The 25,036-nt window shown below is 37.8% G+C and overlaps 1 protein-coding gene across 4 annotated transcripts in view; it reads right to left on the bottom strand.

The window, feature by feature from the left end:
• Positions 1 to 25,036, bottom strand: part of pcdh9 (protocadherin 9) — a 205,162-nt gene that overhangs the window by 55,200 nt on the left and 124,926 nt on the right. For 2 of the 4 annotated variants that reach the window (XM_020712961.3, XM_011490482.4), the window contains one exon: positions 3,451 to 3,652. In XM_020712961.3, coding sequence (XP_020568620.1) covers positions 3,451 to 3,652 — 202 coding nt within the window. The remainder of the gene's footprint in view (positions 1 to 3,450; positions 3,653 to 25,036) is intronic. The other 2 variants (XM_020712966.3, XM_011490487.4) reach the window with 1 other exon arrangement.

Raw genomic sequence — 25,036 nt, 5'->3', positions numbered from 1 at the left:
AGCTTCTTTTTAAGTCACAAGGAAATTAAAACATCTCTTTCTGCTCCCCTCATAATAACAAAGTCAGGAATGCAACTCTTTGTACTCCCACGCTGTATGTTTCCTTAATTCAGATGAAAGTCACATCCTACACATAGGCCTGAGCGCTTTCCTGCGCTGCAAACGATAATTAAAAAGTTCACTTTTTTCATCAGAAAGGAGGCCAGGCACGAGAGGTTATTTGATCCGTTTATACACATTTCATCACTGTCAGGTTTGATGCATGCACTACGCAGTCTAAGAAAATATGGGGAAGACTATCACATCAGCATGATTATGAAAACTATTGTCAGAAAACGAAAACGAAAAATGAACTATGATGGCCCAAAATGAGAATGTGTTCTAAATAGTTAAGACTAAATCTATGACCTCCTTTCAAGGCAGCTTTTATCTATCTCAAATATTGTGTCTTGAAAAAAAGAAAAGAAATCAAAAATTAAAAACAAAACTGTACCTCTTTAAACTTGACACCTTCTTTATTTTCTGCAGACTTGTAATAGGTTCATATGCCTAGTTATATTGTCAGTTTGAATTATTTTTAAGAGTCTAATCTAAAAAAAAGAATATTTGTAATATTAATGTCAAAAAATTAAAAGGAGCAAAAAAAAGGATATCCTCTCTATTAACGTTTGGATAGAACATGATTATCTAAATGGGGTTATTTTCGAACAGATATGAAAAGATTTTAGTGTCAAAAATCTTTCAGATGAAGTATTTTTGTTCCGTATTTAGTTAATAAATGTGAAGAGAATTCTGTAATATATTTTAAGAGACTGATATTGGTTAATTTTTTGGTTAACCAAGAATTAATCTGACAAATCAAACCCTGCAATGGTTCAGGTGGTAATCTGAATGAAAACATACCAATGATCTAAGATGAAAACGTTCTCACACTTTATATTGTATGACTTTGTTTCACCTTTTTTTTCAGGACTGAACATAATTGGAACCTTGGCATATGTGAATTCTCCCCTTAATGTAATAATGAATATGTTTCCATTGGAAAAATTTGTTGTGACGTCTTTGCAACAGTTTGAGCTGTCTTCCTTTAATCTGTTTTAACATTTAGAATCTTTCCATACCTTTTCCCTCTGATCAAAAAGAAAAGAAAAACTTTGACTAGAACCCCGGCAGCATCACTTTATACTCATTTTGTATGAAAAATCCTCTCATGACACATTAATAAAGATGCTGTTCGTCTCATTAGTTGTGAGGTGGGATGCTTGTAAAGCTGTTATGGAAGTAGTAGGTGGGGGTCGGGGAGGGGTGGGGGGCTTTAGCTATCAGTCTCTTCTGCTGAAGAAGCAGCTCCCAAATTGGCTCCAGAAAAAAAGAGGGGGAAAAATCCTCCTAGCTTTTTATGATTAGACAAAAAAAATCTTCTTTGATCGTCTTTCTGATCAAATCTGGGAATCTGGTGTCACTGAGTCATCTATTTAGCCGAGCTGTAGAACAGACTGGCATCAGTCTATTACATATTATCTGTTGACTGTCTTGAAGTTCACCCTAATGTATGCATTTTCATAATTGCTATAAGTAAGCCCTTGTGTGTTTTCTTAACGTCCCACTCCGATCATCTTTTGATCTATTTTCAAAGTGTTCACAGTGGTCTTTTAATTTGGCCAAAACCAAGAACCCTGTCCTTTTCTAGGACAGTTTCTGCAGAGCGGCAGTACTTCATTAGAACTTCCCCTCCGCCTTGTGGGTGGGACTTCTGGTACAGAGTAAGCCTGCACCTACTGTATGTCCCATCTTCCCTCTGATAACACACTCTCCCGCTAGCTTACAGGCCCTCACAACCCCAACCTAGCACTAGTGGTGCAACAAAAATGACAGGCAAAATTGGAGCTTCCGGCCATCCAGTTTTGAGCCAGATACCAGCTCAGACGAGGAAAACAAAGACATAGTTGAATCTGTTTGTCTGTAAGTGGATGCATCTGAATGGAGTGGTCTAGGAAGCTTGCTGTAGTAGCTTCTACGTCACAGCTACAAACTTTTTTCCAACAGTATTTTTGTATCTATTCCTGATTCACAACAATTTCAATTAAAAGATACTCAAAAATGCAATTTCAAACTTAATGTTTTATATAAAAAAAAAAAACACCATTTTTAACAAAGTCTGTCTTTATCCACAGCTGGCGCACTTGAAATGATGTGTAGTGTTTGGATTGTCATGTTCTATATCATCCCATCAAGTTATACAGATGACAATGTCCTAACCCCTCCCACAGTGTGCTCCTGGATTGTTTCAAAATAAAGGATTAATGCACCCCTTTCATGAAGTGGTTTAGCTGGAAAATGACAAAGGGACAGTTCAAAGAGAACATAAATGGTTTCAATTAAACTGTAGGTGATTTAAACTGGGTTGTATTTGAAACATATTTACATTTTGTTACAATGAACCTAATGGCTTTCTTTAAAAAGGGCTTTGATGTTGTCTAATTTAAAAGATGCTTAAAAATTAGCTGAGCTGAAAAATAGAAAAAAATTTCTCCTTTTACTAGCAGCTTAGCTCTGCTACTCCTCCAAAAACCCTGGGACGTGTGATGCTTCCTTAATTTGTTAAAATAGTGAGTCAGAGGGCCTTCAGTTCACTCACTGACTGTAACTGCCAACTGAGACTACATCTGCTAAGTCAGAGTCTGTATGGAATCTTGCACACTCACAGTTTACACATAGAACATGTTTTTGGAGAGTGCTCTCTGCTCCACCCTCAGCAGGAAAACTGGCATCAACCTTCGGGCAATGAGCTTGATCTTTGCGCATGCCTCACCCTCTTAATGATGAAACGAGAAAACTGGGTCGGAGATGTGCTCTCCCACCAGAAATAGTGAGGAAGTTAACATCTTCAGCTGAGCACCAAGACTTCCAACTGGGAAATCATCTCTAAATAAATCAAATGAGTTTCACAAATAGGTGAGGAGCCTATGGGAGGCCCAGGTTTGCTCCTGGGAGGGATGAACAAGTCTGGATGATTAACTGAGAAATGAATGACCTGTTCACGTATCCACTACAAACCTACTTGAGCAATCAAATGACTTAAAATGAAATGATATTTGGTGTGTTGGGCTCATCATGGAGACAGATGGTGTCCTTTGTGACTGTTTACTTGGCATTTCCAAGAAACAAATTCAATATAACTTTAATTTCTTTAAAAACATTATTTCAGATAAAATTCATCTGAATTACAGAAATTTGAAATAGTACAATGATGATGAATTAGATTGTGCCTGAGAAAAGTCAACAAAATTATGTACACAAATGCCAACAGTGTTGACAAAGTGGATACCTTGTCATTTTTGCAGGACCAAACCTTAGGCATCAATGCTTTAAAGTCACAAAACTTTGAAATCTTTCAAGCAATGTGTGAGGGAAAAAAAAAAGCAAGTAAAGCAATGGGATTCAACTCACCAGAGTTGGGATCAGAGTTGCCATCAGCTTCGGTCCTCTTGTCGGGGGAGGCCTGCTCATAGAAGTCGTCCTGCGCCTGCACCAGAGGGAGAGGTTGTGTGAGGAGGGAGCCACTACCTACAGGCTCATGATCCCCGAGACCGCTGTCACTGCAGCTCTCCTGAGAGCCGTCCGGCAGGTGAAACGTGACGCGTCGCTGTGACTAGAACCAAGAGCACAAAACAGAGCCTATGATGTTAGTGCTCTGCTCTGCCCCCTCAAAATGTTTCTCTTCAAACGTTCACTCTACACTGCTCTGAACATGCTGCTCTACACACCGATAACATGTTTTTTCTAAAATATTTAAATAGTAGAAAACATCCTTTTTCCTAAATAAAGCTCTACTTTGACCTGCATCAAATAATGGTATAGGATATAGGAAGGGAGTTAGACACTAATGAGAAGTCACTTTTCACTGCACAATGACAGCATGCAATTACACACCATCTATTGTACCAACAATGAATCAACATGAAAAGTGTAAACTATTTTGTAGCTATACTATGTAATTAATGGGTAATTAATTATTGTGGTGAAATATCTAAGCCGGGTAGAGTGATCTTGTTGAATGATCGTGCGTGTCAGATCTGTGGCACGAACATTTACATTTTGATTTGTTCAGTTCACTTTGTCAATTTGTTTGTGTCTTGGCAAAGTCAGGGAGCCCCGTGGAGTTAACAGAAGCCGCCCTCAGGGTGTCCTTCTTTCTCCAACTGAGGAGACGAACCTCTACATAAACAAGTGCTTTTTAAAGCTCATGCTTACTATTCCTTCTTTTTAAATGGGTTGTGGTGTTGGAGGTGGGCGCACACACCCATCTACCTCAAAGCCACCCTGATTGAATCTCCCATTGTTAATTCCCAGTGTCTCCTCCTCGTGCTCTAATGACATTTTCCTGCGGCTTTTTCATAAGTCCAGAAACGAGCCTCAAGCTAACCTTTTGTGAGCACAGAGAGGTCCCTGCCACATCCACGCTGATGACAGACAGAGGCGGGTTTTACAGTAATTATTGGCAATAGCAAAGGTCATCCAATCTGCAGTCTAATGCAAATGACCTCATTATATGTTTTAGAGCAGCTCGAAAACATGCAGCATTCAATTAAACAGGAAAAAGCATAACAATGATTTCTTAAGGTTTGCCTTCATTGAAACTGTGTGTGGGGGGGTGGATGGATGGATGGATGGATGGATGGATGGATGGATGGATGGATGGATGGATGGATGGATGGATGGATGGATGGATGGATGGATGGATGGATGGATGGATGGATGGATGGATGGATGGATGGATGGATGGATGGATGGATAGATAGATAGATAGATAGATAGATAGATAGATAGATAGATAGATAGATAGATAGATAGATAGATAGATAGATAGATAGATAGATAGATAGATAGATAGATAGATAGATAGATAGATAGATAGATAGATAGATAGATAGATAGATAGATAGATAGATAGATAGATAGATAGATTGTCAGTTGGCAATGACAACTAAAAGTCCTGGATCTTGTACAATTAAATGGATGTAAAGGTCTTGTAAGACAGAAGGAATCTAGCTAAATGTCACTGTTACCAATTATAAAGAGGTAGATGAACTGATATGGCATTTCGAATGAAGATGACAAACCAACGAGAGAAAAAGAACTCTCTAAAGAAACCTGTTTTCTTTGTATACTCATTAAGCAAAGCAGCACAAGAAGTGGGATATGCTCCATCGACACAAACCGGGTGAAAGCGAAGGGTGAGGAAAGCCTTAAAGATGACATGCTTAGCTTATCTACACTTAATTAACTGTAGCTGCACATTTTTCCTCTTCCTGCTGATGTCAAAGACGCTGGCCTTAGGCAATTTAGCTATCTATTTGTTGCCCTGAAAGTGTCAAATGCTTGTTTGATACTGATACAGAAAGCTTCTCTGCCACCTCTTGTCAGAGTTGAGGAAACAAAATCAATGAAAGCAGCACTCCCCTCTGCATGACTGTAGTGAGTCATTATGATACTGCAAAAGCCTCACAGTATTCGGGCATAAATGATCATATTTTGGAACTTCATGGGCTGAAAATAACAAGTTAAAGTTTAAAAGCTTAGACAATCAAAAGTGTTATTGGAGTATCATACCAATGTTTTGACCAAGAGAAGAGCAATCCCCTTCTTGGATCAATCACAAAGAGAAAATAAGAGCAATGATGAAACTTTCACTGCAACCTAAACAGTTTCCTTTGAAACATTTCAGTTTCTCCCTCCCATCTTAAAGTTACAGCTTTAAGTGACACTTACTTTTTAGGTATGAGAGTGTTTGTTTGTGCATGAGGTTTTTACCCGGTTAAAGCACATCTGAAGATGTTTGTATTTCTCCGTTGCTGACAGTCACTCATAGTATTATTAGCATAAGACCGGCTTAAACTATCCCTCCTGCCAGTTTACAAGATATTAGGAATTATCATGCCTGCTAACCCTTATTATCCGCTTGTTTTTATAATTTCCCTGACCAAACATGCAGACTTTAACAAACGAGAAGCCAACAGCAGCACTTTGCTGCTGGAAGGTTTTAATACCAGCAAGTTTGCAAATGATCAAGAAAAGAGTTTGCCCTTGGGTTCTAATTGAATGTTCTGCATTAAACAAAGGCAACACAACACCCAGCAAGAGAATTGTGGTTGGAAAATGAGTCAATCAGCATGTCTCCTGACAAACTCAAAAAAGATTGATAACAGTCCATTGCTGTTCAAACTACTGATAAAATTGGACAAGCTAAATTTAGGGCTGCACGATGGCGCAGTTCAAGTCCCGGCTGGGGGACTAGAAGCAGGATATCAACGGGGGATCTTTCTGTGTAGTTTGCATGTTCTCCCCGTACATGCGTGGGTTCTCTCCAGGGTCTCCGGCTTCCTCCCATCGTCCAAAAACATGCTTCATAGGTCAATTCGCAACTCTAAATTGTCCATAGGTGTGAGTGTGAATGGGTGAGTGATTGTGACCCTGCGACAGACTGGCGACCTGTCCAGGGTGTCCCCTGCCTTCGCCCACTAGTCGCCGGGATTGGCTCCGGCAGCCCCGTGACCCCGAAAGGGAAAAAACGGAAGAAGATGAATGAAAGATAAATCTATATTTAAGACCCACTCCAATGAAAATTGGGTTTTTGGTTCTTTTTACATGTTCTTGTAGCATTTTTCTCATGATGGCGGACATAATTAAGTAAAATAAAGCTCAAAATTGCATTTCTGAGTATTTCTTTATTTAAACTGTTGTGAATCACGAGCAGAAAAAAAAAAGAAGTTTGAAAAAGACTGTAGTTGTTTTGTAGAAACTACAGTTGGCGGGCCACAATCTCTATGCTCCACTCCTATTTGATGCATCCACTTGCAGACAAATAGATCCATGTACATTTTGTTTTCCCTCATCTGAGCTGTCATCTGGCTCAAAACTGCCCAGCTGGATACCTCTAATATTCCTCGCCATTTTTGTTGCACCGCTAATACTATCTTGGGGTTGTGAGGGACTGTAAGCAAGCGGTAGAGTGTAAACAAATGGATGGCAGGAAGGAAATAGGCTTACTCCACGCCAACAGTCCCGCCCCATGGGGGTTGGGGGATGACTTTTTCACCACAGGGGGACAGTCTACCAGCTGTGCCCGACTTACCGGAACCCTCTTTCTCACATACGGTAATCACTTATTAGGGTGATGGGGGAGGGGGGTCAGCCTGTGATGCACCTTGGGGGGGAGGATGTATAAAGATTAGTTGTATTGTGTACATGTTGACATGTGAACATTGTTGGGGCCAACAGGTATATTTATAACAATTGAGTGTGTGTGTGGACAAGCCCCACCCCTTTTTGATTTGTGTTACTTCTAAGCGTGACTGTAATGATTAAAAAAATTCCAGTAACTTGTTGCTTCATGCTCCTTCATGATTTTACCCCGCTTCTATAATCACCCTCCCCCCCCCACCTCCCCCCCCCCCCCCCCCCACACACACACACACACCCTCTCTCTAACATTCTTCTCTCTTCTTCCCTCCTTTTCTTTTCCGTCCGGTCCAACAAAATTTTTTTACAAATAGGGGTTAATTCCAATATACATCTGGTATGTCAAAAGATTCATAACCGCTTTTGTAACAGTAAAATATGTTTAACACAAGAGGCCTTCAGCTATCATCTATTTGCTCAGCTGTTGGACATTATTTTAGTTTGCCTAAAAGCAGCATTTTCATATTTAAAACACCACTTTTACAGTAAATAAAAAGATGTTTATAGTGGGACTTTCAAACAGCCATTATTCATAGATGTAATTTTAAATAATGCAACACAATTTTAAAAATAGGGAACCACCTTGCTGAATTTAGTAAAAACAGGAATCTTTTTTTTTTATATATATATTGCAAAGAAACAAAAAAACAAACAAATAGAAAGTGAGAGCTTATGATGAAGAACAGGCTTTCTCTCTGCTCCCTTGTCTTTCTCCTCCTGAGACTATATGGAGCTCAGTGTGCGAGTCCAAAACAACTCCAGTGTAATTCTGGTCTCCAAATGAAAACAATATACCACTGCCTCTCGATTAGAGAGACATTTACTAGGGCGTAAGCACACAAGGGGAAATTGTGCCCTCATGCACACATATACACACAAAAAAACACACAGAAAATAATGCAACCTTCTCGGAACCACAAAAATCTTATCTATCTGCAGACTGACACCTGCGGTAAGTGAGCACTTCCCACGAGTCCATTTTTACAATCAGACCACTGGGGGAGTTCAGTCAACCAGGAAAACAAAACTCAGTGCAAGATCTCTTTTTCCATTCAGCTTTCATGCTCTTCCACTCTCTAAGACAGTAGGTGCTCTGCCATCTGCTGGTCACTTACAAAATTACATTGTGTGTTCCTCTTTGTGATCTAACAAGCTTTTTTAATTGTGGTTTACTTTTTAACTATTTTCTAAAATCTGTCGTACACTTACGCAGAGCTGTTCTAAACTTAGGAAGAAAAAAAATGACGATAATGCATTATAAAAACATGACATGACAGGCAGTATGTTCTCACTTTTATGTTTCATCATGTTTTCAGAATGTGTATCTATAAGTATTAGATTTCCTCCCCTGCAGTTCTGACAAGCTGTGGCATCGCATAAAACATCAAATCTAGTATCGCATTTGCTGCTGACTAATGCTGCCACCTCTCAACATAACCTTTGGATTTTCTTTAGGCTCATCAGAAATAGGCAGTACAGTATCAGTCAAACTGTTTCACTGGCATAAACGCTGTGAAAAATGACATTTTCAAAATTTGAAACAGGTGGAGATAAAAAAGATTTCCCAAACGTGTTTCTTTAGGTAATACTTAAATGGAAAGTGACATAAATCACAATCTCCCTGTCCTTGATTCTGACTCCAATACTGACGTGCTCTGCTCCTGCTGCCTCTCCAGAGTCCATGCGCTTTTTTGAATCCAGCCTTTTTAACATTAAATCATCCAATGACAGTTTCTGTAAGGAATCTGCATTGTGCCACATCCACAACCAAGAATGATCAATGGGTCTTTTTTGCCTTCTGGTTTACTACAATAGCAAAACTTAATGTTCACAAAGACGAGAGGTCTTAAACCACGTCTGACCCATTTATCAAATTGCAAACTCAGTGGAAAGTAAGTTGTCTTGCACGTACATATCTTTGTCTGTTTTTTGTGTGCTTGTGAGCTCTGTGTCTAACAAGGATGTGCATCATGTTTTTCATTTAGACAACACCGGCTTAGCATGTGACTACTTTCACACTCCATCATGTTCACTCTTTCTAAGTTAAGTGTTCTTATGGAGATTTATAGATGAAGCATGCAGATTGCAAGTTTATTTATATATCAATTTACCGTCTGATTCGCATCAGAAGTTTTTTTTTTCTTTCTTTTTTTGTTGTGTTCCAAAGGAAAAGCATAAATCAGTGTGCAGTCATACAATATGTTTGTCTTCAGACTTTGAGTCTCAAGCGTCATCTTTCACGGATGACAGGTGTCGTGCCAAACCTCCCCTTGATTGTGCCTTCAAAGTCAACTTTGCTTTCTTTTTCTCTTTTCTCTTTTTCCTTTTACTAATATAAACATCCCATTGCCTTTCCACAGTTTCTTACCACTGCTGCAGTCTTCTAATTTGTGGATAACATGATAGTGATTTGCAACATAAAATGTTTTCATACAAAAGAAATGGGAAACAAAGAAATGTAATTTCCTTGAAATATTGCAGCCATGAAATGGACAAACAAAACAGAAAGTAGGCTGCACTGTCATTGTTTCAGTGAGATTATTCTCTGTGCATCAACTAAATTGGCTACATGTCTTTTCTTTGGTTTTCTTTTTATTTGATAAATATTTACTTGGCAGAACTACAATGATTTTTTTGAAAACTGTCTTACATAAACATATATTTTGTTCAATAATTAACCACAAACAAAGAATAAAACATATTCATAGAAAAGTGTGTGCAACACCCACTTTTTATAAAAAAGCTAAAAAGAGATTAACCAAGACGAACATAACATACTGTTATCTTAGAATTTATAAGAGCAAATATGCAAACCACATAAAAGAAAAGTGACCGGCAAATCAAAAGTAGTTCTCAAAAGGCTGACAGATAAAAAGTACACAATTAAATTTTTTAAATTTTCATGAATGAAGGGTTAAAAAATATCCATTGAAAAGCATTAGACCACAAGCTTTCAAGCCAATTTCCAGAAGATTCTGAAATGTTTTTTGTTTTTTTTGTTTATTAGAATATACAAATTTTTCTGACTAGAAATCTTTGAAGATGAAATGTCTCATTTTAAGCAAGGAAAAGCCAGTTAGACAGAATGTATCAAGTTGAAACTTGTTAACATCATAATAAGATGTGTAATGTATGTCCACATGCGACCCTGTTTTAAACCTCATTCTTGTGGTTGACCCGTACAGGTGCTGCAGGTTTTTTGGTCTTGAGGGAAACGCACATTTTCTTATAGTTTACTATACAATGCTGTTGTATAGTGCCCTTACACCATACTAGTCGTTGGTAAAGCATCAGTCCTAACTGCCCTTATGGCAAGATACGGGCTGTTTACTGGCGAAACTGGGCAAACCTGTACAGGTATTGCACGGCAGAATTAGCATGTGGACAGCACTTACAGGCCCCTTGCAAAGGCCACAGAATGAGGGAGGGGGTAAAAAAACCCAGAAAATTCCAGATGGATCTCACATACTTCACATTTACTTAACTTTTGTGTTGTGTTTACTATAAGCTGTTGCTCGCAGCATGACCACAGAAAAAATATGCATGAACAATTTTGCTCTATGGGCTCACTGAAAGGTCAACGACCTTGCTATTTTGTGCAGCCCACTTGCACACCCCAACCTGCACCCCCAAACAGATTTGACCATGTTTTTGCCCATAGATGGCCCATATCTAGGTGGCAATAAGGCAGTTGTGACTAAGCAAAAGCCATTAACCAACCAAGCAAGTTAAAATAGTATTTCTGGAAACTAAAGTTATGCTTGAAATTCTTAAATATAACCCTGTTTATCAGTTTCTCTTTGTTTTGTTTCTGTTAAAAAATCTGTAAAAATATTTTGCTTCAAGTTAACTTCAAAAGGGACCTTAAGTCAAACTGCCGCAGCTTGCTCGCAAATAGACAACTAACTGGTTCTGACACAGCGTAGCAGGCAACATAAAAAATACATAGCCTACATTTTAGAGGCATGTCTGCTCATTGTAACTCTATCTAACTACCTTACATACACAAATCGTCGTCATGGTCACTTTAGTCTGGATCACATTTTACACTTGCAGTCTTAGAAAACAGCAAGTGGTTCACTTAACGAAATAGACTTCTTTGGAGGTTGTACTTCCATCTAAACTTAATGTCATCTAACACCAACTGAGGCTCGACGCCGACATCTTAGACTCATCGAATCTTTTTATCCCTTCTCCCCTGCAGTGAACTCTTCCCCTTTTTGATGGAGGTTTCACCACCCTCTCTGTCTGCATCGCATACTAACTTTAGTGAGCTGTTAAATCAGCTGACTTGGTTGAGTGAGAAGTGTGACACAGTTGTATTTCAACCAGCTTCTCTTCGTGCCTTAAAGCGATGCTGAAGAAACCTGTGCAACTGCCACAGAGTGTTAGCTACAAAGTTAACCACCACTGACTCACTCCTCAGTTCCTCCCTCTGCCGACATCCAGAACCGTAAAATGAAAGACACAGCAGTTCTTCTCCATGCACGTCTCCTGCATCAGGAAGAAGGATTTGACACAGAGACAGTTAACTACAGAGCACAGAGGGCTAGGCTCTGAGCGCTGAACGGGGAAACTTGATGTGTTTATGAGTTACAGTGCATGTGATCTTAGTGCTGCGCTCAGACTGTACACAGTACAATGAGCTTACTGCTCTATACCATCTGCTTCTTATTTATTTTCATCAAATGCTCGAGATCTACATTGGTGTCAATAACAACATGAATTAGAATTTAAAAAGGCAGTTAGAAACAAAGAAATTGTTTCTGTTGCTAGAAACTCTGCACGTCTATGTGTATCTATGCAAACCGTCTCATGCTCAGATGCAGTTCATGATGCATCACGTCCTGCAATCCTATTAGCTGTCATGAAGAAGTATTTGTGATTTCATTACGTCAAATAGGTACAGAAGCACACATTTGTTTAGTCTGATCCTTGTTTATCTTGTGGAAATAATGGCTATTTACACAACTGTGATTATACAGCTTTGAGGGATCAAGTGTGAATCGATGCAGCAGGAAAGTCTGGTTGACTCTGGCAACCAGCCTTCCAACTTCTTATGCAAGTATTTACAGATTGGGCAACTTAAAAAAAAATTAATATATTTTTGTCCTTGAAAAAGGGAAATAATTTAAAAACATACATTATCCACGGGTAAAAGGTAGATAGACAAAATTTTACTTTTCTTGCCACTTTTATCTGAACAACAGTTTTAGAGTGAGGGTCTGTGTTTACTGTGCCTTGAGTTATTTTATGTTGAAAATATAACATTATTTTCCACGTTTAAATTTAACAAATGTGTTCATTTTAATACTTTCTTGTCCGTACTTTCTTTCCCACCTATTATCCATCTCTTTTCACTGACATTTACAGAACCATCAACATCAATTGCTGCAGCAAGTTTACAAAAATAATCATTTCATGGACAATGCATAATCATATATGATCTCCTTGTGAAATTTTAGCCCAGTTGGGGTCTGAGCTTTTAGGAGGCAGGTGGCTGAGAAGACCAGATTTATTCTATAGTGATGGAATCAACTTCATGCTGATGGCAACTCTAAATCAACTTCTAACACTCATTTAAAGTGAAACAGAGCCTTTAATGTATTCCTGCGGCATTGGTTGATTGAACTTTCCCTCTTCCATTGCCTTTAAGCAATTTAATGCTTTTTGGCTTTGTCAACAATTTTTTTTCCCTCATAATGTCATATTTTTTAATTATCCAAATAACTGATAAAATTGTGGGTGGGAAAAGTCATAGTACCATGGCATAATGACTTTGTAGTAGTTATGATATTCTTTTTTTTTTGGTTTTGCATGCCTTAAATTAAATGTGAATGAACATTTAAATACAAACTAGGTTTCTAGCTCTAGCAAGTGTAATGCCTTTTTGACTCAGGACATTGTTGTGCAGTTACCTTTCTCTCTCTTGCTGATTGCTGGACAAGCAATATATATATATATATATATATATATATATATATATATATATATATATATATATATATATATATATATATATATATATATATATATATATATATATATATATATATATACTTAAAAATGTTGTCAATCCACTGCAGAACAGCATAATGGATCATTTGCAGTGATAAAGTAAAAAATGCCCAGAATCAGACTCATTCCCTTGAAAGACAACAAGGACAGACACTGTGTAAGAACCAACTGCTGATCCCACATCCGACTTCAAAATGTAACATTATCACAAATGTGGTGAGTCCATCTGCAGACATGTAGAAGGGCCCATTGATAGGGAAAAATATATTTTATGATACCATCTTTTTAAAAGCCTAGAAAATGGGCTGAGAAGCTACTCCTCTTAGCTGAACCTACATCAGTGTGAACAGGGAGACCGCAAAGGTGAGATGTGGGAACAAGTTACAGCTTTCTGTCTTATCCAATGGCTTCACATTTAATATTATTAAACAAAGATTAAACAATCAAAAATAATTTGATAGTTTGTACGTTTAAAATATGACATGCCTGTTAAAAAAGAAATATTTTCTGTGCATTGCACAGTCAAATCAGCACTAGTCCAACAATGCCTGAAATAGACACCATGGGACCATATCCAAATGTTCTCGGCTGGTCTTGTCATTGTCATGGAACTTGTCATTTCAGTATCCCAGAAAATGGTGGAGACCTTGTTACAGAATGGAAAATTGTGCTTTCTGACATGTGATTAGCATTGTCATAGCAAGTATTGCCATGCAGACCATGACATTTTCCTAATGTTGTTACCTTGGCTTAAAATAACTGTGACGGAAATGCAGCATATGGAACATAATGCTTTCAGTGTTCATAACTGTGCAGCAACAGTGGGTCATTTAAAGATTAGTGGTTGTCAATGTTTTTCAGTTTAGATGAAGTATTTCACTTCTTCTCAATGTTCTTTTAAAATTATTATTATAATTTTGTAGACTTAAATTGATTTTAGGGGGGTTAAAGAAGACATACATGTTTGGTTGTTATTTGTGACTACTTGCTTTAAGGTTCGCCACAGTGAATCACCCCATAATACATGTATGTGATTTGGCTTTGGTTTTAGAGTGGATGCCATTCCTGACTCATCTTTCCGCATTTACTGGACTTGGGACCAGCTTATGGAAACATTCGAAAGTGCCCCCATATGGCTGCAAGGATCACGGCTATCATCCAAGAACTAACAAATCCAGTCCTGCTTAGTCTTTTTGCTCAGATGAGATAAGCCGTGTCCAGGCAGCCACAGCTGCACATTTTATTACTGTTACTGACATGTTGCATTTTTTAAACTGTTTAATTTTGAACCTGCAAAAACTATTTGCCAATAAGTAGGCTTTTGAACCAAATACATGCTTAACCCTTGTGCTATCCTAGGCACTTTAACATTGGGAGTTGGGTCATCTAGACCCACTAGACAGTGCGCTGAACCTTTTTTCTTCAATGATTTGTGATCTTCACTGGTGTCCACGGATTACATGAAATCTTTCCACCTTTATCCACCTTTGTCATGGTAGGAATAACACGTCAATGTAAAGGTGGGGTCATAGGATAGCACAAGGATTAAGAGTCCAAGCATAAAATGTATTCTATTATTATTGTAACATAATAGATATTCCATTCATTATTATTGATAATTTTTCCCCTTTTTTTCATATAATAGAAATGGTAAAGGATGTTTACTTCTGCACTTGCCTATCTTCCTCAAAGACCCAAGGCGCTTTTTCCCAGTCACAGTCCCATTCACCCACGCACACACAGTCACATACTGACGGCGGCTCTGCTGCCTCACACTAGCGCCAACCTATAACCACCTGGAGGTTCACTGTCTTGCCCAAGGACACATGGTGGGAACTGAAGATGCCTTCTTCTGATCAGGGGTTCACCGCTCTACTTCTGCACCATGGCTGCCCCCCCCCATTCATTGAAATGTTGAGCAACTTGACAATGTTAGGCCATAAGGCAGGAAATAGTCACACTTTCAAACATACAATAGATGGTACTTGGGATACTTGGGACAAAAATATTCACAAACAAATAACAATATTCCTTAATGTTATCCAATCTCGAATAGAAAAAGCCTTTGTCCTGCTTGTTTTGTTGCTTAAGAGCCACCAGTTTTCAAATTAAGGCAAACTGGTATAAAGCATTACAACAGACAAAGACCACCCAGAGAGGATTTGTTTTATTTTTATGTGGAAGTCTGCATGTTTGTAATTTTACTAAACTGTGGAAAAGAAAAGAAAAAATGACCAAAAAAAAAAAGACTTTAAAACTCTATTTCAATGGAACCCACCATTTATTATAAACAGGTATATAAAAACTGTACGAACTAACTACTGTAGGTATTGTTCTATTTGCTTTGTATAGAGAGATCTACTAAAATATTTAGGGTACTCTGTTTTGGTAACTGTATAAATAAAGGGTAATGAGTGGAATGAGTGTCTTTCTATTTATTCTTCTGTTCTGTAAGATTTATGAGACTGAGAGATAAATCTCTTTATGTTGAGGTTTACTTTTACGAATTAGCAGAACCACCATAATTTGGATTCCTGAAGACAGTAATGACATCCTTTTGCTGTCATTTCACATTTCACTGCTACAAGAGATCTTACATATGTATTAAAGAGTAGACTAAAGTAAGTTATTTTTTTCCAGTTTTGGAGCTGGCTCTAAATATTTATAACTGCTTTCACAAGACTTCCTTTGCGGAACCAAAAAGTCTCTCCACTGTGGTTACAGCTATGTCTTCCCTGCACACTTAGTTGGTGTAAATCTTTCAAGTTTAGTCATGATCTGGTAAACACAGGATCAAAAGGAGCAAACACAGCAAAGCTGCTCTCAGACATGTCTGAAACTTGTACATCTCAGTAACAACTCTTTTGTACAACCTCCTTTTTGTCTGACACTGTTGTGGTGTCTCAACCATTCTTTAAAATGGATAAGGTGTACATTTTTGGATCAATCAGTGTCAAGTTCACTAAAAACTGGCTTATTATGTTCCAGCTTTCTGTTTTGCTTTCTTTCCTGTTCATCTGCCCTATTCTCTGTGCATATTTTGTTACCCACTGAGCTACAGTGTTTGTAATCTGATTATTTCAGTTGTAATACCAGATGTTCTGGATTCCTACTTAGAATGTTTAAGAAAGAAGTTGCTTACTTGCATTTCTAGAGCAGTGTTTTTCAACCTTTTTTGAGCCAAGGCACACTTTATCCATGACAAAATCCCACGGCTCACCAGCATCCAAAAATTAAAAAAGAGAAACTCTATAGTCTGTATTGATGTACAGTCCCTCCACAATCTCAATCTCAATGCATTTTTGTGATAATTGTGGCAAAAAAAAAAATGGAAGTTGCAGCTGTTTATTTCTAAAAGATGTAATAAAAGTTAAGTTTGTTTTTCGTAATAATTTTCAACTAAATTATTTGACAATTTACCCTCCAGGTTTTTTAACATGCAATTTTATGTACTTCACAGAAAAACAAATATATTCTTTCTAAATAGTAATTTTTATTTTATGTTGGTGCAAAGGCAACTGTAATTTTTGAACAATTATATGATCACAATATGTTTGATAAATTTCTACGGTGGCCCAGAAGGGTCACAACACAACACATTAACTTTATACACAACACACTAACTTTACACACAACACATTAACTTTACACACAACACATTAACTTTATACACAACACACTAACTTTACACACAACACACTAACTTTACACACAACACATTAACTTTACACACAACACATTAACTTAACACACAACACATTAACTTAACACACAACACATTAACTCACAACACAACACAATAGCTCACAACACAACACATTAACTCACAACACAACACATTAACTCACAACACAACACATTAACTTACAACACAATAACTCACAACACAACACATTAACTCACAACACAACACAATAACTCACAACACAACACATTAACTCACAACACAACACATTAACTCATGGCCCAGAAGGGTCACAACACAACACATTAACTTACCTCACAACACATAAACTCACAACGGAAGTAAAGCAGCAATTGAAGTGCTTTTATTCTGAAATTTATACTGGGCTGAGCAGCTAACTACCTAACAGAAAGTAATGTCACAGTGAGCTGTGGAGGGAGCATGTTATTGCTACAAGAGAAGCTAGCAGCAGTGTTGCCAGAAACTTTGTCTTTACTACGGTTCTCCTTCCTCTAAACACACACAATATGAACACACACTCCTCCCTCCGCTCTGACACCCCCCTCTGTCGCTGCACGCGCGCTCCTCTCCTTTTTTCCACTCCGTCCTGTGTGTGCGTGTGTGTTGGGGACTGCACGTGCCTGTGTGAGAGGACGGAGCGGAAAAAAGGAGAGGAGAGGAGCGCGCGTGCAGCTCCCTCCACAGCTCACTGTGACATTACTTTCTGTTAGGTAGTTAGCTGCTCAGCCCAGTAGAAATTTCAGAATAAAAGCACTTCAATTGCTGCTTTACTTCCGTTGTGAGTTTATGTGTTGTGAGGTAAGTTAATGTGTTGTGTTGTGACCCTTCTGGGCCATGAGTTAATGTGCTGTGTTGTGAGTTAATGTGTTGTGTTGTGAGTTATTGTGTTGTGTTGTGAGTTATTGTGTTATGTTGTGAGTTAATGTGTTGTGTGTTAAGTTAATGTCTTGTGTGTAAAGTTAATGTGTTGTGTGTAAAGTTAATCTGTTGTGTGTAAAGTTAGTGTGTTGTGTGTAAAGTTATTGTGTTGTGTGTAAAGTTAATGTGTTGTGTGTAAAGTTAATGTGTTGTGTGTAAAGTTAGTGTGTTGTGTATAAAGTTAATGTGTTGTGTTGTGACCCTTCTGGGCCACTGTAAATTTCACACACAAAAAAACTAACCAAGATTATATTTATGTTTTCTGTAGCTTTTTTCTTTTGTCTTAATCAAAGATGAAGTCTTTAAAAACTTTAACAAAAACATTTTATTTCTTTTTAGATTTTTGAATTGTTTCAATTTAGTTCAACTGTGTTTGTTGGCCACTTCACCTTAATCCTGTTTCTTAAATGTTGTTTTTACTTCTTCAGTTTAACATATAAAATAATCCAGACATTATTAGAAAAGTGTTTCAGTTAAAAAGATGACTTGGACCAAACTCTCGGATGTTTGGCTGTTAATAAACACTAACCTTGAAGGAGAACTAAACCGTTGACCTCTGATTTCAACAAGAAGATTTAAAAAATGTTTGATGTGTGTTCGTTGTAGTTTCAAGACATTTAACAAGGAAGACTCATTTTACGCTGAGACGCTGTCACTTTAACCCTATGCATCATGGGAGATGTAGTGTGAAAACAGACGCTGATGGCAGACAGACTCGCTTCTCTGAGCTTCATTGTTTTGTTCTCTTGTTCCACAGTCTGACATCGGATCCCGCGGAAAGCTGCACCACTAAAGACGAGCTTTACATGTTATTTTTGTTGGATCTAAACGACTTTATGAGCAGAATCGGAACAAGGAAGTGAGGACTTTAATCGCTTCGTATTGGTCAGAATGTTGACGTATGATTAAACCTCCAAGAATGATTGGTGGAGACAGTTGAAGGGGCGGGACTTTTCCGATACAGAGCTGAAGCTGCGGATAAATCGCGGTACCGCCATTCTCATCAAAGTGTCTTTAATAAAATCAAATAAACAGAAAGAAAAAAGTATTTTACGATCTTTCACATTCATAGTGTTTTATCAGGTACTGTTTGGATGAACACAGAGCTGATATCCTGGAGATGGAAAATATTTCTAGATCAGTAAATTTGGGTAATTGCCCACGGCTCACCTGACCATATCTCAAGGTACACTAGTGTGCCGCAACACACTGGTTGAAAAGCACTGTTCTAGAGGTAGACAAGGGCATTATTATAGTGCCAATTGAGTTACTTCCGGGCTTTTGTTTAATTTCTAAAGGTCATCTGAAAGTAACAAAACAACAGTTTTTAAATGTTACACTTTAAAATTTAGAATTAAGCTTTCTATTTGTTTTATCAGTAATTAAAATATATATATATATATATATATATATATATATATATATATATATATATATATATATATATATACGTAGTAACTTATGGTAGAATGCAATATACCAGGATATTGTGTAAATGCTTTCAACTTTTTGATGAAAAAGGTTGAAAGCTTTGGTGGCCAAGAAAAAGAAGACAACAGAAATACAAATTAGAGTTGTCTAAGTAAAAGTAAGTATTTATTTTGGATGTAGTTTGATTCAGGTCTTTTCAACTTTCTCTAAATATATTTTCTTGCTTGATTTTTCAGTCAATAAAGCATATTCCTTACAAACCCCACAAGGTTAACAAATGGTGTTTTCTTATGTTTTAGTATTTTTTGTTGTTTTTCTCTATCAAACTGAAAACAAAAAAATCAAGGTTAAAAATGTTCATATCATGGATTTATTAAAAAAATATTTTTTTGTGAGGTGTGATGTCAACCCTGTGAGTCAGGTGAGAATGAGCTAACAGGAAAACTGTTCTCAAACTCAGTATTTCACTGATTGCATTGACAAACAGAGACAATATAAAAGACTGTGTAGGTCACAGATAGATAATTCAATACAGGAGCATCTGTGCATGTCACAAGTTTGTAAAAAAGTAGCTGTCAGCACTGTCAAAGGAGTTGTGCGCAATGACAAGATGAGGAGAGATCACACTCGAAACACCTTCGGATTGTCTGCATGGACGCTCTGGAGAAGAACAGGACGAGTGTGTACCATTTCTGTGTCATCTATACAGTTAGCTGTCAGTTTGGAACTTGTGTTATTTGAGTTGTGGCTTGTGTTTCCATATGTCTGAGGACCTTTATTTCCACTGTGCTGAGCAGATCCACTGATATTTTAGAAACAGGACAAAAAAAGAATTGTCAGATTGCGAAGAAATGAAGGTTGCTTTCGGTATGATTCAATCTAAAATTGATTTTGTTTTTACCTAATAACTGTCAGAAAATGAACTATTCCAGTGTTACAATGTAAAAAAATAAAATAGAATAAAAGAACATTTAAACACAAACACATTTCATCCTGTAATTTCAAGCTACATGCCTGTCCCTCATCTCTCTAATATAATGGTGTCAACACTGCTCAAATAACACTCAGTTTTTAACCATACACAGTTTTGCTCAAATAACACTCAGTTTTGTTACCATTACACAGTTTTTCCAAGCAGAATATTGTTACTTTTTTTTCATTTGAAGAATGTCCTTGAGCAATAACAGCGTATTACTCATTTATTTGAAATAAATATCTCCAGAGAGAAGAACAAGAGGGCTTGTGACTTAAACAAGCTTCAACACAAACTCAACAAATTTTGCAGCTAAAGAGAGGTGAGTGTATTCCCTGAGTATATATCAGAGTACTAAAGAGAGTGTTCACACTTGAGACATGCAAAATAATTTTCCAACTGGGACACAGTGCTGTTTGTCAAGTTAAATACCATCGTTAGTCTCTTGTTTATGCAGGTCTTTTGCTAATAAAATAGATCAGTAATTGGAGAATTTATACTTTAATATTTTAATGCTATAAAGCAATGTGTGTATATATATATATATATATATATATATATGTGTATATATATATTACACACCAGACATTGTAGTGGTGGATGAAGAACAGAGGAAAGCCATTGTGGTGAATGTGGAACATGAGAAACTGGAGAAATACCATGGAAAGTGAAGGTGACAGTGGTGCCTGTGGTAATTGGAGCACTCGGTGCAGTAACCCCCAAGCTGGAGGAGTGGGTACAACAGATGGAAAGACCTCAGACCTCTCAGTCCAGAAGACCGCAGTTCAACTCATAAATAAACAGACTGATACTACTAAATCAAACCTTTCTGTGAATATGCTAACGTCCAACCTTCCTAGTAACATGTAAAAAAACAAAAAATGTCAGACACCATTACAAATTAGCCGCGTTTGAAGATTTACAGTAAATCCCAACATTATATGCAACTCTAAAAAAATCAGACTGACATTTTGACAGAGGCTAATGTACTTCTCAACATTGGCTCAACACTAGTAAGAACAACCAGAATAACTCCATAAATAAGTCATTCTGAATTATATGGTGCAGTGTCATTTTTTGAAAAACATAAAACAAAAAAAGGCTTTTAGGTGCACCTTATAGTGCAGAAAACATGGTACATAGTTTCAGTTTAGCAGGTCATCCACAGACAATGGACCCTGACAGCTTGTTGGCATGGCACACATATTGGCAACAGCATCACTATAGATGTCATAACTAGTTTTGCCAATGAGGCTTTTTTTTTTACCTCAACAAAGTTCCAGTGGCTTAATGTATAAACAATTTTAGGCTCCCTTGCAAGTCATCAGTATCATCTGTGCAGTTTTGCATATGTTAAGCTCTGTAACTTCATCACATTAAGCCATTAGGGACAGAACACTGATCTGCAACAGTACCAGGATTTAGGAAGTTGTACTTCCTGCATATGTATCCTCAAATAGAATAGTTGCTTATCTTAATATGAATAATAATAGGGAGTAAAAGAGGAAGAGTAGCATTTATATCCCACTTTTCTTATCAATTTTTAATGCTGTAAAAGACAGGCACAAAATATTAAAACCATTTTTGTTTTTTTTAAATATAGCCAAAGGAAAAACACTGTCAAAGGGATTTTTAGGGAGATGAATGTGCCATGGAAAGAGTGGAAGGTATTTATCTTTTATGACATGCTGCAGGTAAAGGGAAGCATGGTTCGCTCCTATTAACAGAAAACGTTCACAAAAGAAAAGTTCATACAGTGGGTGTGTGATGCTGCAACGTATTAGTACATAAAATGATGCCTGAAGTCTTGCAGCTGAGCCAAAACAACTTAATGGATTAATTGGGAACCAACAGAGATAATTAGACCTTTAGGGTTGTATGATTCCACCCCTCGTCGACTCTTGCCTCAGAACTGCGATGTAGTGCGTTCCTGCTGTGTAATCGAGATAATTAGCAAGAATGTTGTGTCACTGTCCAAAGATTAGCAAAAGGGAAAGGCCAAATAAGGCTCATTAAAATGTGGTTCCTAGCTAGAGACACTTGATGGCATTTATGTCCTAGCAGAGGTTATGTCTTGTTTTCATTTACCTTATTTGTCTCCTTGGTAAAGTTAAGGCATTCAGAAGAAGTATTTATTTGTTTTAATAAGATGAAAAGTCATGTTTCTTTATGTACAGGCACCATGGGGAGAGGAAGTGGTCCAGCCTTTAATGTGGAAGCCATTAACTGATGTCCACATAACGCCGTCTAATGCATCAGCGTCTGTGGCTCACACTGTACCGCAGCAGAGCACTGTCATACATTTATTTCCCTCGAGGAGAAATAAGTATGGATAGCTAGATTTTACTGTAGCTGAGACTAACAGAGGCAGGGCTCAGTTGTTTACTGTGCTCCTATTATTGGATGCCAAGGTGTCCTTCTGTGAGCTTGACAGGCACTGAGTACTAGGCCAAATTGATTGGTCTGCTCTTGCCCACCAAGAGGACCTGAACTCAATTTGCTTGTGATGGCTTCAATTTCCTGGCTGGACAAAATCCCCCCACCCACCCCCGAGCCCCTACTCGTCAACACCCCCCCTCTACTCTCTTTCTCGTGCACTCTTTCTTGCAGCGTCTCTTCCTCACTCAAGAGCTGTCATTTAATTTCATTACTCAACAGGGGAGGTTCATGCCCTTTCTTAGCTTCTGTCTTTCAGTCCTCCTCCCTACCCAAAACCCCCCATCCCCTTGATCAAGAGTTTCAGGAAGGAAATACTTGTTTTTGAAATTCTGTTGTCTTTACTGTTTCCTGGAATAGTATTCATTTGCAGATTTTGCCTGGCAACATCTGAACAAAGGTTGAAGAAAAAAAGACTAAAGGTCAGGTTCTCTTTTCTCTCAGATGCTTTGGTGGTACAGATTTCAAAAAAGTTTTTTTAAAAAAAGAACAGAAACTAAATCCACCTTAACAAGTGTGTCTCAGTCTAGTCCTGGTGTTTTTAATTAGTAGGATTCTGTGGTGAGCGTATATATTATGGATCGGTTTTGTATCATTATCCCAGGCAGTACTCAGCTGGTTATTCAAGAGACAATCATCAAAGGTCGGTTTAATTTAGGCCTTGCTCCATAAAGCTTTTTTTTTTCTTCCACAGGGTTTTCAAAGACCCAATTTGCTTCCCCCAACATACGGCAGCAAGATTTCGTAAACTAATTTCAGATGCACGTAATGCCCACACGGTCAGCAGCTGATTAGAAAGAAAGCAGGATCTAACACTGGAGTCAAGCATAGAGGTCTTTGAAGTGATTACCTTACATGTTTTGGTCCTGCTTTTGTTGCTTTAAGATAAACATGTGGAGCCACTCAGCATATGCCAGCTTATGTCAAGATGAAAGATTTTACAAGCCATTATCAGAAACCTGCAGATTGTTCTCAGGGTATTAGTTGGCTTCAGAAATGTGCTACAACTGCAAAGATCTTGCTGTGATTTCAGACACCATGGATGGGGGGTTAGATTTTCAGCACTTTTAGATGATCTAGATGACTGGCAGGAGATTAAGGGCTGGCAAAATGAGAGGTTTTAAAGTCAGCCAACGACACGCTGTCAGAATAACGGGAAGACATAAGAAAAAGGAAAAAAAAACTAAAATCTTTATACATACTCACACAAACAAGCTGAATATTCGAAAATGAATAAAAAGAGAAAAGCTAGGGAATGTAAAGCGTCTAGCCTTCCCAACAATTCCTTCCTTTATTATTTTAGAGGACAGGCTCTCTTCTGCGTATTTACCAGCCGTTGTGCAAGCTTTTACCTTCAGGAAACAAGCAGCTGATCTGGTTCATATTTTACAATGATTCATCTTGCTCAGTATCAACCACAAGGCATACATGTGATACAACCAAATTAAGGCCACTCAGGCGGACAAACAAGCCGGGGATTTTCAAACCTATGCCTTTTCTTTCATTTCGCCTGGTGAGCCACTGCAATTTATTGTTATATTAAGACTGATTCTTCAACCGTTTATTTAGGCTGTAGTTTTTCTTTAATTCTGCTTTTATTATTTCAAAGACAGAGTAACCAAAAAATATATAATAAAATAAATAACAACATTGCTTTGCTTTAAACATCATACTTTATTGACTGTTGCGGTCAATGGGAAGATTTTGCAGACTTTATTATAGAAAGTCTAGAATCCAAGCGAAGCCACTGTGTTTTTGTGTGAAATTACATTTCAAGGAAACAAACTATGCTCACATCAATAAAAAAGACTGTCTGTGAAACACCCAGTTATCACCGTATTCTTCATCTTAACTCAGTGTCTGATCAATGTACTGAACTCATGTTGCATTCAGGCAGTGATACATCTTTTGAGCAGTTTGATCAGCTAAAGCAAGGATGACTTCTGCCGAGAGTGTGTTTGGTTTTCACAGACATGTTACGCCCTCACCATTGCTGGAGGTGTCTGTTCTGACTCTCTTCAAGTGAATCACAAAGCCCAGAGGGACAAAAAGCCAGAAGCTTATCTATTGTGCTGAGGGAACAAAGGAGAAAGCACCCTATCTGTTCAACAAATGAGAAGACTAAGCTGGACACTGATGGGCCTACTTACCTCCTGGGAAATTACAAGAAAAGTATAAAATCTGAGCTGAAATGTCAAAAAGAAAAAAAAAATGTTTCTTTTTTCATCCAGCCATCTGTCCCATATGTGAAATGGTAATTTCCATTATGCTATTGATTACCTAATCATCCCGAGACAAAGGCTGTACAAAAT

The sequence above is a fragment of the Oryzias latipes genome, chromosome 3 (assembly GCF_053564925.1).
Source record: "Oryzias latipes strain Hd-rR chromosome 3, Olatipes_Hd-rR_3.1".
In the NCBI taxonomy this organism is placed as follows: Eukaryota; Metazoa; Chordata; class Actinopteri; order Beloniformes; family Adrianichthyidae; genus Oryzias; species Oryzias latipes.
Note: the sequence above shows the minus strand (reverse complement) of the source record. Positions and strands in the feature narration are given on the sequence as shown.